The sequence below is a fragment of the Ranitomeya variabilis genome, chromosome 4 (assembly GCF_051348905.1).
Source record: "Ranitomeya variabilis isolate aRanVar5 chromosome 4, aRanVar5.hap1, whole genome shotgun sequence".
NCBI lineage: Eukaryota > Metazoa > Chordata > Amphibia > Anura > Dendrobatidae > Ranitomeya > Ranitomeya variabilis.
Window position 1 is genome coordinate 224,906,146 of NC_135235.1, and position 24,427 is coordinate 224,930,572.

The 24,427-nt window shown below is 49.0% G+C and overlaps 1 protein-coding gene across 2 annotated transcripts; it reads right to left on the reverse strand.

Moving 5' to 3' along the window:
• Positions 1 to 6,391: 6,391 nt before the first annotated feature.
• On the reverse strand, positions 6,392 to 15,530 carry USF2 (upstream transcription factor 2, c-fos interacting). 2 transcript variants are annotated; one of them, XM_077260082.1, is made up of 10 exons: positions 15,343 to 15,530; positions 11,897 to 11,943; positions 11,396 to 11,511; positions 11,191 to 11,310; positions 8,913 to 9,066; positions 8,606 to 8,693; positions 8,101 to 8,159; positions 7,925 to 8,019; positions 7,264 to 7,395; positions 6,392 to 7,035 (listed from the first exon to the last, which is right to left on the reverse strand). In XM_077260082.1, exons 1-10 carry the CDS (start codon positions 15,384 to 15,386, stop codon positions 6,946 to 6,948), a joined length of 945 nt encoding a protein of 314 aa, XP_077116197.1. In that variant the 5' UTR covers positions 15,387 to 15,530; the 3' UTR covers positions 6,392 to 6,945. The 2 variants fall into 2 exon arrangements, with proteins under 2 accessions (XP_077116197.1, XP_077116196.1); XM_077260081.1 differs by having other exon boundaries at positions 7,264 to 7,428.
• Between the last annotated feature and the right edge of the window lie 8,897 nt (positions 15,531 to 24,427).

The window sequence follows — 24,427 nt, forward strand, 5'->3', positions numbered from 1 at the left end:
TATCCTGTGTGATACTGTCTGCTGAGCTGTGTATCTAATCCCATCCCCTGTGATACTGTCTGCTGAGCTGTGCATCTAATCCTATCCTGTGTGATACTGCTGAGCTGTGTATCTAATCCTATCCTGTGTCATACTGCTGAGCTGTGTATCTAATCCTATCCTGTGTGATACTGTATGCTGAGCTGTGTATCTAATCCTATCCTGTGTGATACTGCTGAGCCGTGTATCTAATCCTATCCTGTGTGATACTGACTGCTGAGCCGTGTATCTAATCCTATCCTGTGTGATACTGTCTGCTGAGCTGTGTATCTAATCCTATCCTGTGTGATACTGCTGAGCCGTGTATCTAATCCTATCCTGTGTGATACTGTCTGCTGAGCCGTGTATCTAATCCTATCCTGTGTGATGCGGTCTGATGAGCTGGGTATCTATTCCTATCCTGTGTGATACTGTCTGCTGAGCCGTGTATCTAATCCTCTCCTGTGTGATACTGACTGCTGAGCTGTGTATCTAATCCTATCTTGTGTGATACTGACTGCTGAGCTGTGTATCTAATCCTCTCGTGTGTGATACTGTCTGCTGAGCCGTGTATCTAATCCTATCCTGTGTGATGCGGTCTGATGAGCTGGGTATCTAATCCTCTCCTGTGTGATACTGACTGCTGAGCTGTGTATCTAATCCTATCTTGTGTGATACTGACTGCTGAGCTGTGTATCTAATCCTCTCCTGTGTGATACTGACTGCTGAGCCGTGTATCTAATCCTATCTAATATCTGAGAGCCGCTCTGCACTACAGCCCCATCATTGCTCGGATACGCGGTGCTGTGTTCGATACTCCAGGGTTCGGCGCCCCCTTGCTCCCTGTCCTGGGCTGAAGTCCACATGGACCCGGCTCCTGAGCGTCGGCTGCTCCCAGACCCCGGGGCGCCAGAGGCGGCAGGCACGGCGCTGACCTCGGCCACTGGTGACAGAAGGTGGAGGATGCGGTTGACACAACATCAGCTGTTGCACCGTCAGCCCTGGGGGGCGTCAGGAACACGCAGACACCTGCAATGTCCGACACCGGTTCTCGGGATGCTCCTGCCAAAGCGGCAAATACACCAAAATATGTACACAAGACGTAATATGGGGGATCTGGACGTCTCCTCTTCTTAAAGGGCCAGCAGCGCCCGCAACGTCTAACACAGCAGAGCGTTATGAAGAGGCGATGATGTCAGTCACAGAAAGCGGGAGAAATAAGGATTGAACATGTCACCAGATGTCAGTAACAACCCGTCCAATCCACACAGGCAAAGAAATCACCGTAGATGTCCAGAAATTGTGTTAAATAATGAGAAATGACACAGGGAAAAGTATCAAACTCATTACTGAAAGTTAGTTAAGACTTGGTACAAAAGCCTTTGTTGGTGATGAAGCTTCTCCTGTATGGAGAAACTAGTCGCAGGCATTGCTCAGCTGTGATTTTGGCCCATTCTTCCACACAAACGCTCTTCACATCCTGAAGATTCCATTGGTTTCTTCTATGATCTCTGAGCTTTAATTCCTTACATACACTTTTTTTATTAGATTCAGGTCATCGCTCGGCCATTCTAGCAGCTTCATTTTCTTTCCCTGAAACCAATGTAGAGTTTCCTTGGCGTGTGTGTTTGGGATCATTGTCTTGCTGAAATAGCCACCCTCATTTCATCTTCATCATCCTGGTAGATGGCAGTAGATTTATATCAAGAATGTCTTGGTGCATTTGTTCCATCCTTGCTTCAATTACATGAATTTTGCCAGTGCCGTATGCTGAAAAACAGCCCCACACCATAATGTTCCCACCTCCAAACGTCACTGTTGGTATGGTGTTTTTGGGGTGACATGCAGTGCCTTTTGACCTCCAAACATGGTGTTAGAATGGGAGACCAAAGAGGCAGATAAGGCATGGGATCTACCCCGTGCAGTCGTAGAATCCCGGTGCCTAACACATGGTGTGTATTATGGCATCCAAAGTGTATATTATCCCAGTATTTCACAGGCTTGTCTAAATATTGTTGTGCAAACTCCAGACATGCTTTTTGTTTAGCAATGGAGTTTTGCGTGGTGAGCGTGCATACAGGCCATGGAGTCTTGCTTGGTGAGCGTGCGTACAGGACATGGAGTCTTGCGTGGGAGCATGCATACAGGACATGGAGTCTTGCGTGTTGAGCGTGCATACAGGCCATGGAGTCTTGCCTGGTGAGCGTGCATACAGGCCATGGAGTCTTGCTTGGTAAGCGTGCATACAGGCCATGGAGTCTTGCGTGGTGAGCGTGCATACAGGCCATGGAGTCTTGCGTGGGAGCGTGCATGCAGGCCATGGAGTCTTGCATGGTGAGCGTGCATACAGGGCATGGAATCTTGTTTGGTGAGCATGCATACAGGCCATGGAGTCTTGCCGGGTGAGCGTTCATACAAGCCATGGAGTCTTGAGTGGTGAGCGTGCAAACAGGTCATGGAGTCTTGCGTGGTGAGCGTGCAAACAGGTCATGGAGTCTTGCGTGGTGAGCGTGCATACAGACCATGGAGTCTTGCGTGGTGAGCATGCATATATGCCATGGAGTCTTGTGTGGGAGTGTGCATACAGGCCAGTCTTGTGTGGTGAGCGTGCGTACAGGACATGGAGTCTTGCATAGGAGCGTGCATACAGACCATGGAGTCTTGCCTGGGGAGCGTGCATATAGACCATGGAGTCTTGCGTAGGAGTGTGCATACAGACCATGGAGTCTTGCCTGGTGAGCGTGCATATAGACCATGGAGTCTTGCGTGGTGAGCGTGCATATAGACCATGGAGTCTTGCGTGAACGTGCATACAGGCCATGGAGTCTTGCGTGGTGAGCGTGCATACAGACCATGGAGTCTTGCATGGTGAGCGTGCATACAGACCATGGAGTCTTGCGTGGGAGCGTATATACAGGCCATGGAGTTTTGCATGGTGAGCGTGCATACAGGCCAGAGTCTTGTGTGGTGAGCGTGCGTACAGGACATGGAGTCTTGCGTGGGAGCGTGCATACAGGCCATGGAGTCTTGCGTGGTGAGCGTGCGTACAGACCATGGAGTCTTGCATGGTGAGCATGCATACAGGCCATGGAGTTTTGCGTGGTTAGCGTGCGTACAGGCCATGGAGTCTTGCATGGTGAGCATGCATACAGGCCATGGAGTCTTGCATGGGGAGCATGCATACAGGCCATTGAGTCTTGAGTGGTGAGCATGCATACAGGCCATGGAGTCTTGCATGGTGAGTGTGTATACAGACCATGGAGTCTTGCGTGGTGAGCATGCATACAGGCCATGGAGTCTTGCATGGTGAGCGTGCATATAGACAATGGAGTCTTGCGTGGTGAGCGTGCATACAGACCATGGGAGTTGAATGCATTACTTACTGTTTTCTTTGAAACAACTGTACCTGCAGATTCCAGCTCTTTCTGTAGCTCTCCACAGGTGGTACTTGGCTGTGGACAACTCTTCTGGTAATTTTTTTTCACTCCTGTCTTGAAGTAAGCACCTGGTCATGGCATTTATATGGTGAAATAATGTTCTTTCCACTTACAGATTATGGCCCCAACAGTCCTCACTGGAACTTTCAGTAGTTTAGAAATTCTTCTGTAACCAATGCCATCAGTATGTTTAGCAACAATAAGGTTGCAATGGTCTTGAGACAACTCACATAAGATGCTTCCTGTATGGCACCTTGGTAATCAGACACCTCTTTGCCTGTCATTTCTGATTATTACACATAATTTATGGACATGTATGGATGATTTATTTGCCTGTGTAGATTGGATGGGTTGTTACTGACATTTGGTGAGATTTTCATGTCAATAGCACTTTTAGAAATAGATTTACTTAGAAAATTGGTGATGTGTTCAATACTTATTTCACCCTCTGGTTTATGCCTTGGAGGGTCCCAGTCCCTGGAGGTATGATATAAAGTAGGGATCACGGGGAGACGGGAGGTCTCTACACATTTCTGTCAGTGGAAACAGTCAGCAAGCTGGTTGACAGACTCATCTCCAGAAGTACAAAAACATGATGTAAAACTAACCCCTTTGAGACTAACAGAACCAGCTGGGAACCTTGGGAGATTTCAGCTCTGGAGGCTGTAGAGATGTGACTTCGGCTCTAGCATTAGCAAACAGAAATTAAGCCAACAAAAAAAAAAGGGGGTTGGATTGGCTGCAGCGGTCACATCTTGAAGCCTCCAGAAAACACGGTCCAGAGAAAACTACAGATGGGGGGGCTGCGACCCAGAGGGCCCCACCTAGGAAATGATCACATCGCCACAGGAGCCCGAACCATCGGGGGCCGAGTCCTGTGACACAGGGTCACTGCTCCTGCCACAGGGTCACTGCTCCTGCCACACCATACCGGGGGCTGCACTAGGGTGACAGCACGAGACCCCCGTGGTTGTTCCCTCCTCTGTGACAGACTGGTGTCGCCGCGGAGGTCAAGTTCACACATTGCAAATACAACAGCGGCGCCGGACGGCTGCAGACTGTTAACCCATTCACTGTATCCAGCAAATGGGGCAGAAGCGTGAAATTCCTATAATCTGGTGCCGAATTATCAGATATTCTTACATTAAAAAAAAATTATATATATATATATGCATCAAAGTCCAGAAATTCGAAATTATCTCGTCAACTCCACCTTACTTTTTGATTCTGGATGATCAGATGCCAGATTATGGGAATTTCAGCGGTGCAGCAGGGGGCAACGTTAGGATTTTTCTTTGCTGCTCCCCCTGGTGGACACGATATGACTCAGCAGACGAGACATGTGATCGGTCTCAGTAGTGCAGCAGGGGTTACGCCATGATTTTTCTTTGCTTCTTCCCCTGGTAGACACCATATGATGCAGCGGATCTAACATGGATGGGTCTCAGCAGTGCGACAGGGGGGCGACATTAGGATTTTTCTTTGCTGCTCTCCCTGGTAAACACCATATGATGCAGCGCATCAGACACGTGATCGATCTCAACGGTGAAGCAGGGGGCAACATTAGGATTTTTCTTTGCTGCTCTCCCTGGTGAACACCATATGATGCAGCGAATCAGACTCGTGATCGGTCTCAGCGGTGAAGCAGGGGGCGACATTAGGATTTTTCTTTGCTGCTCTCCCTGGTGAACACCATATGATGCAGCGAATCAGACACGTGATCGGTCTCAGTGGTGAAGCAGCGGGCGACGTTAGGATTTTTCTTTGCTTCTTCCCCTGGTAGTCACCATATGATGCAGCGGATCAGACATGTGGTCGGTCTCAGCGGTGAAGCAGGGGGCGACGTTAGGATTTTTCTTTGCTTCTTCCCCTGGTAGACACCAAATGATGCAGCGGATCAGACATGTGGTTGGGGTCAGCGGTGAAGCAGCGGGTGACATTAGGATTTTTGCTTCTTCCCCTGGTAGTCACCATATGATGCAGCGGATCAGACATGTGGTCGGTCTCAGCGGTGAAGCAGAGGGCGACGTTAGGATTTTTCTTTGCTTCTTCCCCTGGAAGACACCATATGATGCAGCGGATCAGACATGTGATCATTCCCAGCAGTGCGGCAGGGGGCGACATCAGGATTTTTCTTTGCTGCTCTCCCTGGTGAACACCATATGATGTAGCGAATCAGACACGTGATCGGTCTCAGCGGTGAAGCAGGGGGCGACGTTAGGATTTTTCTTTTTATTAATAGTAGAGATGTCACCAAAAATGACAGGAGGTAAAGTACAATAAAAAGAATATTTTTCTTGGACGTGGTGTTGTCACGTGACCAACCATAAAACGAAACGTGGTGCGTTCCAGATCACAGAAGCGCTGTGGCACATACTTTCAGTGCACCGCAGACTTTCCTTGCACAGCGCCCCCCTCCCCCCCCGGCTTATGCACATAAATGAGGCGGGCTGCAGTTCTGTACAACTGACTGGTCAGGAAATATATACATAAAATGTTTATTTTCAGGTGGGATCTTAGCAAAAAAAAAAAAAAAAGATAAGAATCTCTGACAAACTGGCAGCCCTAAAATGTGCCATGCCTTTCTAAATCATGTGTCAGATAATAAATGCAGCTCCGGAGGTGAGCGGTGACTGTTTACACCAGTGCTGTAAAGTGAAATTGAATGCCAAAAGCTGCTCGGTACATAGCTGTGTCGCCACCTAGTGGCCAGGATACGAAGGGCGGACAGCTTGGTACATAGCGCTGTGTCGCCATCTAGTGGCCAGGATACGAAGGGTGGACAGCTTGGTACATAGCTCTCCATCGCCGTCTAGAGGCCGGGATGTGAAGGGTGTAAAAAAAACAAAACAAACAAAAACCAGCCAGTGCAGAATGAAGACAATTGTGTAACGTGTGAACGGCGCCTCCCAAGAGCGCATAGAATATCAACGTGCCAATCTCCGGGTTCGGTTTAATGCTGCAACGTGTAAATCCAGTGCAGACAATTACCACAGAGGGGATTAAAAGGGAAAACAAAAAAACGAAGGACTCAGTCTACCATCATTGCTAAAAGTCTACGTATGTTCATATTTATAGATTCATCATAAAAAAAAAAAAAAAAGAGCAATGCAAATGTAATAAGACCCGCCGCCGCGTGGGCAGCCCTTCCGTCAGCCCCATGCAAGTCCCTGGCGGTGAAGACGTTTTCCAAGGTGAGCATGGTCCAAGTTGATGGCGGGGCAGAAGGGTTCTTCTCTGGTCAGCCCCTCGCCCGCCGGCTTTTTGTGCCACGCAGTTCGCCAGGATGGAGAAAGATCTTTGACACGGTTATTGTAAGAGGAGTTGAGGTCTCGGGGCAGGGGGATGTGGGGCGGTGGTAGGTGCGCGGGGCAGAAAGGGTAAAACGAAGGGAGAGGGGGGAAGCTGATATACAAGTTTCTTTTTCTTTTCTCGTAGCATTTTTTTTTGACTCGCTGCTTTCACACGAGGAGCGCGGGCGCCCCCTGACCTACTGCCTCGGCGCCTCTTCCACCACCTCGATGCCGTGCTGCGCCAGCTGCGCCCGCAGGAGGGTGTTCTCGTTCTTCTGCTCTTCTATCTGGAAAGGAAACAGAAGACGGAGACGTTTACATTGCAGATCCGTCTGCCAAGTCTTCCTGCGCCGTGCCAGAGTGGGGTGTGGCGCTGTGCCCTCAGGAACCGCGCCGATCCGGCTCGTTTAACCTCTTAGATGCTGAGGTCGGTAGTAACGGGGGACGTGGCTTCCTTTGCCGCTGTCATCTTAAAAATGGTGTTAACAGATCTAGGAGGCCAGAGTAGGACAGACCTGCTGGCGCAGCATCTCGTTGTCCATCTGCAGCCGCTCGGCTTCCTTGAAGGTCTCCTGCATGCGCTGGTTGGTCTGCCGCAGCTCGCGGATGTAGTCGCAGGCTTTGGACAGGATCCCGCCTTTACTCTGCTGTGAACCGGAAAACAAGGGATCTATTACACCCTAGAGGCAAAACGGGAAATCTGAATATAATGAGGGTTGTCATAGCATGAGTGTCACAATCAGCTTTGTTTGATTAACTGTCATTCACCATCACCCCCAGCCCGGCTCTAAGCAGAGATCACTTCTGCCTGGAGAACCCCTCTAAGCAGCCATTACTGACTAGACGAGGGGATGCCGACCCCCAGAAAGCGAGAAGCACAGACCCCCAGAAGGCGAAGGGCTGCCGACCCCCAGAGAGCAAGGGACGCCGACCCCCCAGAGAGCGAGGGGCTGCCGACCCCCAGAGGGTGAGGGACACCGACCCAGCACTCCTGCCCCCTTCATACCCAGATATGCAAGATAAATCAGTGAAGAAACTGCAGCTCTTAATTGTCACTGCGGCTCCTAATTCTTAGGACTGGTTGTGGTGGTCCCACAGGTCAGACCCTGGGGGGGGGGGGGATTTGCCCCTTTAATCCATAATGGTAGCAGAGGACGGTGAATGTGCGGCTCTTACTGCTCCGGTTTTGCTGCTCTCCGTGTTGCAGTCTGGAATGATTTTCGATAGCTGGACGATCCAGTTGTTAATCTTGTCTCTTCTTCTTCTCTCCACTGCAAGGAAAAAAGGGGAAAAATATTGGAAATGCAAATACAATAAGTGACGGGACAGAGTCTGCGGAGCCGCCCGCGTACCTTCGTTGTGTTGTGCTCGGCGCCGCTCGTCCCGAGGAGTTCGGTTTCCGTCCATTTTTCTAGATAGTGAAAGAAGCAAAAAGTCTAACTGAGGATTATATATATATATATATATATATATATATATATATATATATATATATATATATACACATATATATATGTATATATATATATATATATATATATATATATATATTTAACGTATACACGTATATATGTATGTGTATATAGAGGTGGAGTACCGTTTTGTGTATACAGCTCATATGAAGGGCTATGTGTCTCCATGGTTACAGACTAGAAATAAATGTAATGTAAAAGCCCCATCTTCCCCCACTGCCCCCTAACCTATACACTGGAGATGGCCAGCATTCATTTCCTATGGGGAGGGGGGAGTACAGTTTACACAAAATATTGGGGTGCTGCAGATTCAGTGATCAGTGGGGTCTGAGCTGTAGGACGTGCACTGACGTCATTGTCCAGCAGGTGGCGGCCTGATACGTACGGAGAGTAGGGGTGCGTGCGCGGAGCGATCGTCCTCTGTGTACCGGCAGGAATCACATCTTGAGGGGTCATCATGACGTAGAACTGTCCTGAGGATAGAAAGAGGCAGAGTATTACAGTATGTCCCCTGTGAGAAGTGACAGGAGATCAGCAGCCCACCCGATCAGTAACCCCCCAGCCCAGTGTGCTCATGCCTTGCGCTCACAGAAAACGGAGGTGCTGAATGGCCGCAGGACTTGGCATCGAATCTCCCATCTCTGACCCCCACCTATTATAAAAGGAAGGGGAATAAAGGGGAAGGCACTTACCACCGGCTTGTGTCAGCGCAGGGTCAGTAGTCTGAACGGACACCGCCGTTGTGTCGCCCACAGTGGAAGCGGGGAAGTATGCAAAGCGAGCCTCGCCACTGACCGCGTCTGTAGAAGGACTGCCGCCATTACTGAAGGGGTTCTGGATGACCGCCTGCAACACCAGGGACCAAAGTCAGAACATATGAAAACTATCTATTACACTGTGACTTATGGAGCGATGGAAAGCATAAAACTATAGCACACCAACTATAAGGTGCTGCATTATACTCCACAGCTGCACTCACTATTCTGCCGGTGCAGTCACTGTGCACATACATTACATTGCTGATCCTGAGTTACATCCTCCACAGCTGCACTTACTATTCTGCCGGTGCAGTCACTGTGTACATACATTACATTACTGATCCTGAGTTACATCCTGTATTATACCCCAGAGCTGCACTCACTAGTCTGCTGGTGCAGTCACTGTGTACATACATTACATTACTGATCCTGAGTTACCTCCTGTATTATACCCCAGAGCTGCACTCACTATTCTGTTGGTGCAGTCACTGTGTACATACACTGTGTTCCAAATTATTATGCACATAGAGTTTAGGAGTGATAAGGATAGAATTTTTTTGTTTGTCATTTAAACTCATTGATGGTGATGTGTGACAGGGCTCTTTATTTCACTGAAAGCAATTGCAGATACCTGTGCACATTAGTTTGGCAGGTGTGTCCAAATAAAGGCAAGACTACTTAAGAAGGCTGTTCCACATTATTAAGCAGCCTACATTTTTTGCCAAAATGGGAAAGAAAAAGGATGTGTCGGCTGCTGAGAAGCAACAAATTGTGGAGTATTTAGGTCAAGGCATGACTACAATCAACATTGCCGAGACACTTCATCGTGATCATCACACAATCAAGAAGTATGTAGCTGATTCCCTGCACACACGTGTGCGTGCTGATAAGGAAAAATTGAGGACTCTTTCCAACAGGCAATTGCGTAAGGTTAAAAGAGCAGCTGCAAAAATGCCTGGTCATAGCAGCAGACAAGTTTTTGAAGCTGCTGGTGCCTCCAACGTCCCCAGAACAACAAGATGCAGGGTCCTTCAGAGGTGCGTAAGCCATCCTGTTGACCACCTCCATCCACTGCACACAAGCAGAAACGGCTCCAGTGGGCCGTTAAACGACACAAGACTGACTTCCAAACTGTTTTGTTCACCGATGAGTGCCGTGCAACGCTCGATGGTCCAGATGGATGGAGTGGAGGATGGACACCCCATGAAAACACGGCTAAGGCGCCAACAAGGAGGAGGTGGAGTAATGTTTTGGGCTGGAATGATGGGGAGAGAGATTGTCGGCCCCTTTATGATCCCTGAAGGGGTAAAGATGAACTCCATAATCTATGTGGAGTTTCTAAAAACAACACTTCCTGCCATGGTTCAAGAGGAAGAACCGTGATTTCCGCAGCAAGATCATTTTCATGCATGATAATGCACCGTCTCATGCTGCAGAAAACACATCTGCATCTCTGGCTGCTATGGGCATAAAAGAGGACAAACTTATGGTGTGGCCACCATCTTCCCCTGACCTCAACCCCATTGAGAACCTCTGGAGCATCATCAAAAGGAGTGTCTATGATGGCGGGAGGCAGTTCACATCTAAGCAACAGCTCTGGGAGGGTATTCTGTCCACATGCAAAACAATTGAAGCAGAAACCATCCAAAAACTGACAAATTCAATGGACGAGAGAGTTCTGAAGCTTCTTTATAACAAGGGGTCCTATGTGCAAATGTAACATCACCTAGAATAAAGTTTTCACTTGAAAACTGTTTGATTTCATTTTGTAATAAGCTGATAATGCTTATAACTTCACAATTGACCATTTTTTGTTCAAAATAAAAAAAAAGGTTGAAAACTCTGCTGTGCATAATAATTTGGAACATGCATTCTGAGTGTTTTTTTTTTTTTTAAAAAGATACTGTTTTCATAGGCAGTTTGTTCCAAAACATTGCAATTATACTAGAATAGTAGATGACTGGAAAATAACAATGACTGCAATTCAGATAGGTAATTTAGAGAAAATAGGAGGAAATATTATTTGCATAATAATTTGGAACACAGTGTACATTACTGATCCCAAGTTACATCCTGTATTATACCCCAGAGCTGCACTCACTATTCTGCTGGTGCAGTCACTGTGTACATACATTACATTACTGACCCTGTGTAATATCCTGCATTATACTCCAGAGCTGCACTCACTGTCCTTTTTATCTCCATCGCTCACCTGGGCCACAGCCTGTTGGGCGCCAGCAAAGGCCGCGGTTGACACAACGCTCACGGCTCCGGTCGTGTCCCCCTGTCCGTCCAGCTGACCGTCTGTCACCTGGACTACTCTGTACGTCACCTGAGAACACAGAGAGGACACGTCATGCTCCGTCGGTGCAGGACAGGCTGCGCTCCGCGCAGAGAGGCGTCGCTGGGACCGGTACCTGTCCTCCATTGTTCTCTGTGCGGAACTGGTACTGGATGTTGTGCCCATCAGAGAAGGCCGCCTGCTGGACCGCCGCAATGGCCACCGCCGTGTGCTCGTCGGCACTTGTGTCATCTGCAGGAAACATACCGATGACAGCAGGTGTTCGTTACAATGTAAGGAACATCATTTGCGTTTTGATGTAACCAATTAAAAGAGGATCTGTGGCCAGATTTCACAAAACAGGCATCATACACGATTATACAGATATCGAAGACCTGAGGAAACTGGTGTACTTACTTTGAAGATCAGTGTCAGAACAGCCGATATGAAACTGAGCATTTCCTTTTGTTTATCTGGACTTTTAGCAGCTAAAAAAAAGATGATATGCCGATTTTCATAACAGGGCACTGATTTTCAAGGTAAGTACAACAGCCTCATCAGGTCTAAATAGCACTATTTACATAATAGATTCAGGTTTCTGCTGGGAAAATAACCTGACGGGCGGTCGGGCACTTACCGTCCTGTAACTCTACCACTTCGTCCGCTTCCTGTCCTTTGTCGTGACTGTAAAAGAAAATTTAACGTGAGGATCCGAATGATGTGCAGTTATCTGAAAATCAAAGCGAAATGCTGCAACGGAGCCGCAGCGCAGGACAGCACCAGATAACCCGAATTAGAGAGTGCTGACACCCCCGTGATTACGGGCAGGACCCTCGCTCCCATTTGGCCAACTATGTTAGACCCAGACAATGTGACATATTGGGGCGTCTACATCTGCTGGGAGTGGTGGTCTCACAGGGGCACGCTCAGCTCCCTCTGATTATGGAGGGTGTCCTCTCCCCGAATATAACAGAACGGAGGGCGTTGTTTACAAAAAAAAATATATCTATATTTTGGCCGCTCCGTCTTGTTGTGAAACATCATCCCATGACTCAGCTCCAGGGAGAAGCCCTGCGTCCTGTCACGGCGGCTCCTCGCTCCTCTGCCAGTGCGCAGGCTCACATGCCCCGAGAAGAAAACCGCCGTCCAACCGCGCCGCACCCGGAGGGGTATCCCTGTCCCTTGCGGAGGGGGCTTCTGCAGATCACCCGGAGGGGTATCCCTGTCCCTTGCGGAGGGGGCTTCTGCAGATCACCCGGAGGGGTATCCCAGTCCCTTGCGGAGGGGGCTTCTGCAGATCACCCGGAGGGGTATCCCAGTCCCTTGCGGAGGGGGCTTCTGCAGATCACCCGGAGGGGTATCCCAGTCCCTTGCGGAGGGGGCTTCTGCAGATCACCCGGAGGGGTATCCCAGTCCCTTGCAGAGGGGGCTTCTGCAGATCACCCGGAGGGGTATCCCCGTTCCTTGCGGAGGAGGCGTCTGCAGATCACCCGGAGGGGTATCTCTGTCCCTTGCGGAGGGGGCTTCTACAGATCACCCGGAGGGGTATCCCCGTTCCTTGCGGAGGAGGCTTCTGCAGATCACCCGGAGGGGTATCTCTGTCCCTTGCGGAGGGGGCTTCTACAGATCACCCGGAGGGGTATCCCTGTCCCTTGCGGAGGACGCTTCTGCAGATCACCTGGAGTGGTATCCCTGTCCCTTGCGGAGGGGGCTTCTTCGGATCACCTAGAGGGACAGCTTTACTGCCTCTGAGTGGAAGCAAATAGAGAAGAACTAACACAAGCAGAAGGCTGTCAGACTTTCCTTTGTTACATTTCTCTATTGTGAGGTCTTTATCTTTACTGACACATTGTAACAAGCTATTGGCAGAACAGTACGGAGCCATTTATGCTTTTCCAACATTTATTACTGGACCCTTGGCAGACAGATGGGGGTCCCCCTAGACCCCTGTACTCCCATCATCCGCAGACTTTGCAGTGGTCTCACTCCTCGGCTGTGCCCGCTGGCGGCTTCCTATTATAAGCGACGCCCTTCTTGCATTATAATCGGCTTCAGGCAGCGGATTAACACTTTCACAAGTGGTGAGAATTAAGACAAGTGTGAGGAGCACACGGCTCGGCTCACACGTCCGGCGGATCAGCACAACTCTTGGGAGAATAGTTTGCAGCCGAGCGCAGGTCACGGTCGGCCATGTCGATGGGACTACATCCGGTGCAGAACCGAGCCATGCCGGGGCGACCCTTTAATTCTGGACCTCCAGTATTCTGGAGGATTTCAGAAATGTTCTCTTTTCCAAGGCCGTGTCCTAGCCAGTCAGCACCGGCACAACCTATCCCATTATGTAAGATGGAAGAGCATTCGCCCCATATACATTGGTACTGGAATCGTAGTACATGCATTGGCGTGGGGGGTATATATTATATACAGGGGATGGGCGCAGGGGGTATATATTATATACAGGGGATGGGTGCACGGGGTATATATTATATTCAGGGGATGGGTGCAGGGGGTATATATTATATTCAGGGGATGGGTGCAGGGGGTATATATTATATTCAGGGGATGGGTGCAGGGGTTATATATTATATGCAGGGGATGGGTGCAGGGGTTATATATTATATGCAGGGAATGGGTGCAGGGGGTATATATTATATGCAGGGGATGGGTGCAGGGGGTATATATTATATACAGGGGATGGGTGCAGGGGGTATATATTATATACAGGGGATGGGCGTAGGGGGTATATATTATATGCAGGGGGATGGGCACAGGGGGTATATATATTATATGAAGGGGATGGGCACGGGGTATATACTATATGCAGGGGGTATATATTATATACAGGAGATGGGTGCAGGGGGGTATATATTATAAGCAAAGGATGGGTGCAGGGGGGTATATATTATTGTAGGGGATGGGCGCAGGGGGTATATATTATATGCAGGGGATGGGCGCAGAGGGGTATATATTATATGCAGGGGATGGGCGCAGAGGGGTATATATTATATGCAGGGGATGGGTGCAGAGAGGTATATATTATATACAGGGAATGGGGGCGGGGGTATATATTCTATACAGGGGATGGGTGCGGGGGGGGGGTATATATTATATACAGGGAACTATATACAGGGGAAGAGATGATACAGCAGGGGACCGCACATTAATACATACACAGTCGCTAGATGGAGATCGGGGGGCTCCGCAATCAGAGGTGTCAAGTCGGGGGGGGGGGGGGGGCTCTGCAGTCAGGGGTGTCAGGAGCCGGGGGGCTCTGCAGTCAGGGGTGTCAGGAGCCGGGGGGCTCTGCAGTCAGGGGTGTCAGGAGCCGGGGGGCTCTGCAGTCAGGGGTGTCAGGAGCCGGGGGGCTCTGCAGTCAGGGGTGTCAGGAGCCGGGGGGCTCTGCAGTCAGGGGTGTCAGGAGCCGGGGGGCTCTGCAGTCAGGGGTGTCAGGAGCCGGGGGGCTCTGCAGTCAGGGGTGTCAGGAGCCGGGGGGCTCTGCAGTCAGGGGTGTCAGGAGCCGGGGGGCTCTGCAGTCAGGGGTGTCAGGAGCCGGGGGGCTCTGCAGTCAGGGGTGTCAGGAGCCGGGGGGCTCTGCAGTCAGGGGTGTCAGGAGCCGGGGGGCTCTGCAGTCAGGGGTGTCAGGAGCCGGGGGGCTCTGCAGTCAGGGGTGTCAGGAGCCGGGGGGCTCTGCAGTCAGGGGTGTCAGGAGCCGGGGGGCTCTGCAGTCAGGGGTGTCAGGAGCCGGGGGGCTCTGCAGTCAGGGGTGTCAGGAGCCGGGGGGCTCTGCAGTCAGGGGTGTCAGGAGCCGGGGGGCTCTGCAGTCAGGGGTGTCAGGAGCCGGGGGGCTCTGCAGTCAGGGGTGTCAGGAGCCGGGGGGCTCTGCAGTCAGGGGTGTCAGGAGCCGGGGGGCTCTGCAGTCAGGGGTGTCAGGAGCCGGGGGGCTCTGCAGTCAGAGGTGTCAGTAGTCCGGGGGCTCTGCAGTTAGGGGTGTCGGGTGGGCTCAGTACTCACAGATGTCAGCGCGCCTCCTCCCCCACCCTCGGCCTCCGGGTGTAGGCCGCAGCCTGGGACTGGATTTCTCACCTGGCGGCAGCGGAGGAGTCGAGGCCCTGATCCAGCATGTCCATGTGTCGGGGCTCGGGCAGGGAGAGGGCCCCCCCGGGGTCAGGCTGTGCGGGGCCGGGGCCCGGGGCGGCCCGGGGAGGAGGAGGCGGGAGGCCCGACGGATCTGATCACGGGGACAAACACACGGGTCATGTGAGGAGCTCCCTTCCTTGCCTCTCCTGCACTGCCGCCGGGACACGTGAGGAGAAGGGAGGCGGGGAGATCAGGCTGCGGCCCAGCTCACACCGGCACCGACAGCAGCAGCCGGGAGCGACGCGCACACGGGAAGCAGCAGCGGGCGGGTCCCTCAGCCGCAGCACACAGGAGCGGGAGGGCAGAAACACGAGCGGGCGGGCCCCGCACACAACAAGCTGCGCCTCAACCGCGGGCGGGCCCGACAAACACAAAGCGACTCTCAGCTCTAGACAGTGAAATCAGAGCGGGCGGGCCCAACACACGCAAACACCGCCAAGTTCTAGGACATTCAGCGTGCACTATAGTGCAGACACAGAGGCGGGCGGGCGAGATTACCGAAAATACTGTGTTTCTCTTTCCGTTTTACTGATATTTAGCAGTGGTCGGGCGTGTGCCATTTGATGTGTAGAGAACAGTGAGTTGTAGACTGCGGTATTTTATCCTGCGGTTCTTATTCTGTGATGCGCAGCAGCAAAACAGAAAAGACGCTGAAAGATTGTTTTCTCTACTTTCAATGACGGATGCACATTTTACGTTTTCAGCGTAGCGTATTTATTAGCAGTGGTCGACTGGTTAAAAATAAAGTCTGTGAATAAAAAGAAGAAAATCGACTGAGGCGCGTCCACGTGCAGCGCCAACTAGGCGGGGGCGCGCACGAGTTTGAACAAAGAACATATTGGCTCCGCCCAGACCAGCTTTTATGGGCAGGGGCGGGGCTTGAAGCTGTCAGCACAGCGTCATGTGACATGACATTACCACGTGATGGCTGTGGGTGAGCGGCGCAGGGACTGCTCTCTGCCGGGTCCTAGTGCCTGATCTTTTTATTTGCTTTTTTTTATTGTTCATGATTTAAAAGAAATAAAAATAAGGAAATTAATTCTGAACGACGACATTTATTTTACCACATAGTGTGCGGTGAAATGTAGTACGGTGAAATGGTGAGAAAACACGATTATACCACAGTTTTTCTGATTTTCTTTTCGTGGCATTCATCCTGCGGTAATTGTGATGGGAAAACGTAATTCTCCATGTCGGTACGATTACGGCGATGCCAAACTTGTGTATTTTTTAATATATTTTAGTTGAAAAAACAAAAAAAAAAACCTCCAAATGTTGCCGATTTCCGATTCCCGCCTTCTGGCTGACAGTTATTTTAACTCCGCCCCTTTAATCCCCAAATCCAACTGTCCCCGCCCCCTCCCTGTACTTACTGGGGTCCTGGGGGCTGAGATTTGGGGTCGGCTTTAGCTGCGTAATGTCTCAGCCTCTGGTTACAGGCACAAAGATTACAGGGACCCCCAAAATACCAAGCTGGGGCCCAGAAGAAAGTAACTCCGCCTTCTGACTCCATGGAAACGATCCTGTCAGTTGTGGAAGGGGCGGGGCCAGAAACCAAGCAACATATTAGTATGGTAACACATCTTCAGCCAATAAGCAGACAAATGGGTCATGTGACCCCCTTATAAGTGGGTGGAGATAAGTTCAATGGACATCTCACCTCATGAATATTCATGTTTGACCAAAACGGCCCCCAAAAAGTTCGGGGTCTGCCCCAAGCGCCTACTGTTCCGGCATTGACACCGTACATGGACTTCACCGTGGTAAATGTCGCTTCTGATCGGCAGTAAATTCACCGCCGGTCAGACAGCCACGGTTCCCATGCTGTCAAATGACAGTCCGCAGCTGTGATGGGAGGTATAAAGTTTACCTCCAGTCACTGGTGTCAGCTGATGGTGTGACACCCCAGGGTCCTGGTTGTCACAGTGGCGTTGCTTTCCTCACGGGGAGAGAGATGTTACGCTTGGAAGCGAGGAAGGATCTCTTTTATCAGGTAAATACAAAGCACACATGTTCGTACTCCAGGCCAGAAGGGGGAGCTCTGAACCCGGTTTTCAGGGGAGCTCCCCTAGATATATAGTCTGGCTGGAAGGGAAGTGAGTGAGTAGTCTGTCAGGAGGACAGAGAAGAGAGCAGTCAGACAGTGAGTTTTGGAAGGACTGAAGGGGCCGTGCAGCCAGAGGTGCAGCAGCTCCTGGGGAAAGAGAATTGGGAAAGAACAGTGTTAGTGAGCGTGCAGGAGAGCGAAGCACAGGAGAGAGACACCAGGGGAGCATAGCAGCGTTGGGCTACCTCCCTGGCCAAGCGCAGAAACCGGTAGCCGGAAGACCGAGGTTGTGTCGGACTCTAGGAGGCACAGCAGAAACCGGCAGGACAGCTGGATTATAAATCACCTCTCTGCCCTAACACCCAGGAGACACAGTGACACATAGAGCCCCGGTCATGATAGAGACCGTGTAAAAAGGCTTGAGTCACCAGTCATATGGGGTTTGTGTCCTAACCTATATGGGGGACAGAGAGAAGAACTGTGAGGACCTTATCTGAAGCAATAGGCAGTAAGGGACTACAACACCACTGCGCTAGAGGAAGGCTTCTAACTCCACCTGATAAAGGGGACTCTGAATTCGCTTCCAAGCCGTCTGGACCCTGCCTGTACCTGTGATCTGGTGCCCTGGACTGTAGCTGCCTGCTACCATCAGTAAACCAGGTAAAGAGACTGCACAACTGTGTTCTCGTTCTTTACTGCACCATTCACCATCTTCCATCTACACACCGGGAGCCCTGGGGATATACCTCACCTGTGGGAAGTTATACCATCATAGCTGCCATAACATCACCCCAGAGGACCCCTTAAAGCAGCGTCGGTCACCTCTGACCGAATACCACAGGTGGCGTTACGAACACAAACTTTATTTCAAATCCCCTTTAAAGACCTTTCCCCAGAGCCACGGATCGGGTTGCAGCCACCGTGACATCCCCTTAAGTACTGGACCCGGTACCGAGTACCCCACGGCCCTGGCGGGTGACTCAATGGGACTACTGCTCCCATCAGCTGCTGCTGCTAATAACAGTGAGAGCAGGAGCGGCTGATGGGGGTATTCACTAACTGGCTCGTGCGCTGTAAATAAATAATTACAAAAAAATGGCATTGGGTACCCTTTCATTATTTGACAACCAGCCAAGCTAAAGCAGACAGCTGGGGACTGGTATTGAGAATGGATATTGATATGGCTATGAATATTGTCTCCCCACCAGCCAATAAATAGCAGTCCGCAGCTGCCCAGAAAAGGCACATCTATTAGATGCGCCAATTCTGGTGCTTTGCCCGGCTCTTCCGGTGGCAAGTGGGGTTTATATTTGAGGGGTTACTGTCACCTTTGTATTGTCAGGTGACATCAAGCCCACGGATTACTAATGGAGAGGGGTCTATAAGACACCCATCCATTACTAATCCTATAGTTACATGGTAAATAAAGACACGGCCAGAATAAAGTCCTTTATTAGGAATAAGACTAAACACAGTTTTACTTTTTTATTTAAAAATAGCACACAGTTATACTCACCAAACGCCTAATTGCAGCGAAGCCCTCGTCTCCTGTAATAAAACTAAAATACAAAAACAACAATATCCCTCACCTGTGGAGAGGTGAGACTTTTTCTCATGGTGCTAGCTGGGATCTCGCCAAGGTCACTGCATAACTGACGCCAGTTTGTCTATTGGTATCTTATGAAAAAAAAACCACCTCCCTGATTCTGAATGCTTTTCCAGCCCCCCATACTTTGCTTCTTCAGGTGAGCCGCAGTGCACAAAGCCACAAGTGCAAAAAGCTTATTAACCATTTACCGTCTGCATTTCCCGTCAGGCTTTTGGTTGTGTAAGAACCTGACATAAATCTTCAGCTCCTGTGGTGTCTTGGAAATTGGGTCTTGGTCTGATAATGGCGGCGTCAGCAGAACAGAGCTGCAGGTTGCAGACCACAGTAGACGTTGTTCGCGATGGTAGTCCACCCACCTCCCCCTTAAATTTATTTTTTCCGCTGATGGATCATTTGCAGAATATTTAGCATCATGGATCAGACGCCGATCACCATCCGGATCCTGCTCCTGGTGCCGTGGCTGCCAGCAGGTGAGTCGTGTGAGGAACGGGGGTCCGATGGTGACCAGGGTGATGTCCGCACACTCAGAGGCCCCCGTGTCATTTTCCATTTTTCTTTTTTCCTCCTCTTCTTCCCAGAGCCATCACTTTTTCATTTTTCTGTCCCCATGACCGTATGAGGGCTTGTTTTTTGCGGGACGAGTTGGACTTTTGAACGACACCATTTATTTGACCATATCATGTACTGGAAAACAGGAATAAAATTGCAATTGTGGTGAAATTGCAAAAAAAGTGCAATTCCACAATGTTTTTTGGGGCTTTTTATCTACCATGTCAATTATATGGTAAAACTGACCTGCCAGTATGATTCTCCAGGTCAGTATGAGCGCGAAGATACCAAACATGTACAGTTTTTGTCTGTTTATTTAACTGGTGAAAATATTGTTTTAGAAATTTGTCAATTTTTTTTTCACTTTTGTCCCTACTTTTTGAGACTCGTCACGTTCTCATTTTCGGGATCTGGGGCTGTGTGATGGCTTATTTTTTTGTGCCCTGAGCTGACTTTTTTATTGATACCATTTTTGGGTAGATACAATGTTTTGATTGCCCTTTATTGCATTTTATTGCAATATTGCGACGACCAAAAAAATGTAATTCTGGTGCTTTGATTTCTTTCTCGTTACGTCGTTTACTGATCAGATTAATTTATTTTATACTTTTATAGATCGGATATTTCTGAACGCAGCGTTACCAAATATGTGAATTATTATTTTATTTTATATTGTTTTATATTTAATAGGGCAAAAAGTGGTGATTTGAACTTTTGTGTTTTTTTACAATCTATATATATAACTAGCTGAAGAGCCCGGCGTTGCCTGGGCATAGTAAATATCTGTGGTTAGTAGGGTTGAGCGAAACGGATCGTTCATTTTCAAAAGTCGCCTGGTTTCTGCGGCGTCATAGAGCCATATTACCGTTTGGGCTGCAGTGATTTCCGCAGTCAAACACAACATATGCTTTGCACGGAGGGGAGAGAGGAGAGAGAGGAGAGAGAGAGAGAAAAAAAAAAAAATATCCACATTGACTTGCATTGGGTTTCGGGTTCCGGTCCGGGGCCCGACTTTACAGTACAATCGGCCGATTTCACGCGATCCGACTTTCGAGAAGGTCGGGTTTCACAAAACCCAACTCGACTCTAAAAAAGCAAAAGTCGCTCAACCCTAGTGGTTAGTTATAGCACCTCACTTCTCTTATTTTCCCATCACGCCTCTCATTTTCCCCATCACATCTTTCATTTTCCCCCTCACATCTCTCATTTTCTCCCTCACACCTCTCATTTCCCCCCTCACTCCTCTTATTTTCCCCCTCACTCCTCTCATTCCCCCCTAACACTTGTCATTTCGACCTCACATCTGTCATTTTCCGATCACTCCACTATTTTCCCTCACTCCTCTCATGTTGCACTCACACCTTTTCATTTTCACCTCACACCTCTCATTTTCACCTCAGTATATACATGTTTGTCATCTCCCTTATATATAGTATACACCTGTATGTCATCTCCTGTATATAGTATATACCTGTATGTCATTTCCCCTGTATATACTATATACCTGCTGTGTGTCATGTCCCCTGTATATAGTATATACCTGTATGTCATCTCCTCCTATATATAGTATATACCTGTATGTAATCTCCTCCTGTATATAGTATATACCTGTGTGTCATCTCACCTATATATAGTATATATCTGTGTGTCATCTTCTCCTGTATATAGTATATACCTGTATGTCATCTCCTCCTATACATAGCATATACCTGTATGTCATTTCCTCCTGTATATACTATATACCTGTAGGTAATCTCCTCCTGTATATAGTATATACCTGTATGTCATCTCCTGCTGTATGTAGTATGTACCTGTATGTCATCTCCTCCTCTATATAGTATATACCTGTGTGTCATCTCCTCCTGTATATAGTATATATCTGTATGTCATCTCCTGTATTAGACCTCGTTCACACGTTATTTGGTCAGTATTTTTACCTCAGTATTTGTAAGCTAAATTGGCAGCCTGATAAATCCCCAGCCAACAGGAAGCCCTCCCCCCTGGCAGTATATATTAGCTCACACATACACATAATAGAAAGGTCATGTGACTGACAGCTGCCAGATTCCTATATGGTACATTTGTTGCTCTTGTAGTTTGTCTGCTTATTAAACAGATTTTTATTTTTGAAGGATAATACCAGACTTGTGTGTGTTTTAGGGCGAGTTTCGTGTGTCAAGTTGTGTGTGTTGAGTTGCGTGTGGCGACATGCATGTAGCGACTTTTGTGAGATGAGTTTTGTGTGGCGACATGCGTGTAGCAACGTTTTGTGTGTCGAGTTGCATGTGACAGGTTAGTGTAGCAAGTTGTGTGCAGCAAGTTTTGCGCATGGCGAGTTTTGCGCGTGGCGAGTTTTATGTGTGGTGCCTTTTGAGTATGTGCAAGTTTTGTGTGAGGCAACTTTTGCATGTGTTGCAACTTTTGTGCATGTGGCAATTTTTCCGCGTGTGTAAGTTTTGCGTGTGGCGAGTTTTCCATGAGGTGAGTTTTGCACGTGTGGCGAGTTTTGCATGTGGAGAGATTTGCGCGTGGCGAGTTTTATGTGTGGTGCCTTTTGAGTATGTGCAAGTTTTGTGTGAGGCAACTTTTGCATGTGTTGCAACTTTTGTGCATGTGGCAATTTTTCCGCGTGTGCAAGTTTTGCGTGTGGCGAGTTTTCCATGTGGCGAGTTTTGCACGTGTGGCGAGTTTTGCATGTGGAGAGATTTGCGCGTGGCGAGTTTTCAGCGGCGACTTTTGTGTTTCGACTTTTATGTGGCGAGGTTGGTGTATGTGTGGTGAAATGTGCGCTGAGGGTGGTATATGTGTTCGAGCACGTGATAGTGTGTGGCGCATTTTGTGTGTGTGTGTTCATATCCCCGTGGTGGTGTGGTGATTATCCCATGTCGGGGCCCCACCTTAGCAACTGTACAGTATATACTCTTTGGCGCCATCGCTCTCATTCTTTAAGTCCCCCTTGTTCACATCTGGCAGCTGTTAATTTGCCTCCAACACTTTTCCTTTAATTTTTTCCCCATTATGTAGATAGGGGCAAAATTGTTTAGTGAATTGGAAAGCGCGGGGTTAAAATTTCACCTCACAACATAGCTTTGACGCTCTCGGGGTCCAGACATGTGACTGTGCAAAATTTTGTGCCTGTAGCTGCGACGCCTCCAACACTTTTCCTTTCACTTTTTCCCCATTATGTAGATAGGGGCAAAATTGTTTGGTGAATTGGAAAGCACGGGGTTAAAATTTCACCTCACAACATAGCTTATGACGCTCTCGGGGTCCAGACGTGTGACTGTCTAAGGGGTACTTCCGTCTTTCTGTCGGCAACTTCCGTCACGGAAATCCCGTGTCGCTGATTGGTCTCGCCAGCTGCCTGTCATGGCTGCCACGACCAATCAGTGATGGGCACAGTCCGATTAGTCCCTCCCTACTCCCCTGCAGTCAGTGCCCGGTGCACGCTCCATACTCCCCTCTGGTCACCGCTCACACAGGGTTAATGCCAGCAGTAACGGACCGCGTTATGCCGCGGGTAACGCACTCCGTTACCGCTGCGATTAACCCTGTGTGTCCCCAACTTTTTACTATTGATACTGCCTATGCAGCATCAATAGTAAAAAGATCTAATGTTAAAAATAATAAAAAAACAAAAAAACGGCTATTCTCACCCTCCGTCGTCGGACGATGCGTTCGTGCCTGCCGCCATCTTCCGTTCCCAGAGATGCATTGCGAAATTACCCAGAAGACTTAGCGGTCTCGCAAGACCGCTAAGTCATCTGGGTAATTTCGCAATGCATCCTGGGAACGGAAGATGGCGGCAGCCGCGCGTGCATAGCCAGAGCTTCGCTGGATCCCGGCGGGTGAGTATATAGCTATTTTTTATTTTAATAATTTTTTTTAAAAGGGATATGGTGCCCACACTGCTAAATACTGCGTGGGCTGTGTTATATACTATGTGGGCTGTGTTTTGTACTGCGTGGCCAGTGTTATATACTATGTGGGCTGTGTTTTGTATTGCATGAGCTGTGTTATATACTATGTGGGCTGTGTTTTGTACTGCGTGGGCAGTGTTATATACTATGTGGGCTGTGTTTTGTACTGCGTGGGCTGTGTTATATACTGCGTGGGCTGTGCTATATATTATGTGGGCAGTGTTATATACTACGCGGGCTGTGTGATATACTATGTCGCCTGTGTGCCTGTGGCTGCTATATACTGTTTGGGCTGTGTTATATACTGTTTGGGCTGTGTTATATACTGCGTGGCCTGTGTTATATACTGCGTGGCCTGTATTAACGCATCAGCTATTCTACAGTATGTATGTATGTATGTATATAGCAGCCACATAGTATATAGCACAGGCCACATAGTATTTGTCTGCTATATACTACATGGTTCCTATATACTATGTGGCTGCTATATACAGTACATACATACATATTCTAGAATACCCGATGCGTTAGAATCGGGCCACCATCTAGTTTTTAAAATATTTGTAAAACTTTTTTTTTATTTTTACTTCTTTCAATAATCTTCTTAGGGAACTTGATGTTGTGACCATCTGATCGCCGTGGCTATACAGAGCAGGGATGTCGCGCTGCTATGTGTACCAAAAATCATCTATGATCACTGGCCACGGGCGTTCACATGAATATTGTGATGACGGGCAAAGGGCTTAATTGTCGCCTGAGAGAGTGACATTGCTGATGCACCATTGCAACTCGCCGTGCAGAAGGATAGGGAAATGGTGGTGGCAGCAGAAGGTGGTCACAGCAGAGGGTGGTCATAGCAGAGGGTGGTCACAGCAGAGGGTGGTCACAGCAGACAGTGGTCACAGC

Coding starts and splice junctions, on each gene's coding strand:
- USF2 (XM_077260081.1), bottom strand. CDS start 15,386: ATGGACATGCTGGATCAGGGCCTCGACTCCTCCGCTGCCGCCAG. Junction 9,067..11,190: donor CCCAACAGGCTGTGGCCCAG/GTGAGCGATGGA, acceptor CTGGTGTTGCAG/GCGGTCATCCAGAACCCCTT. Junction 8,020..8,100: donor CCGAGCACAACACAACGAAG/GTACGCGGGCGG, acceptor TTTTCCTTGCAG/TGGAGAGAAGAAGAAGAGAC.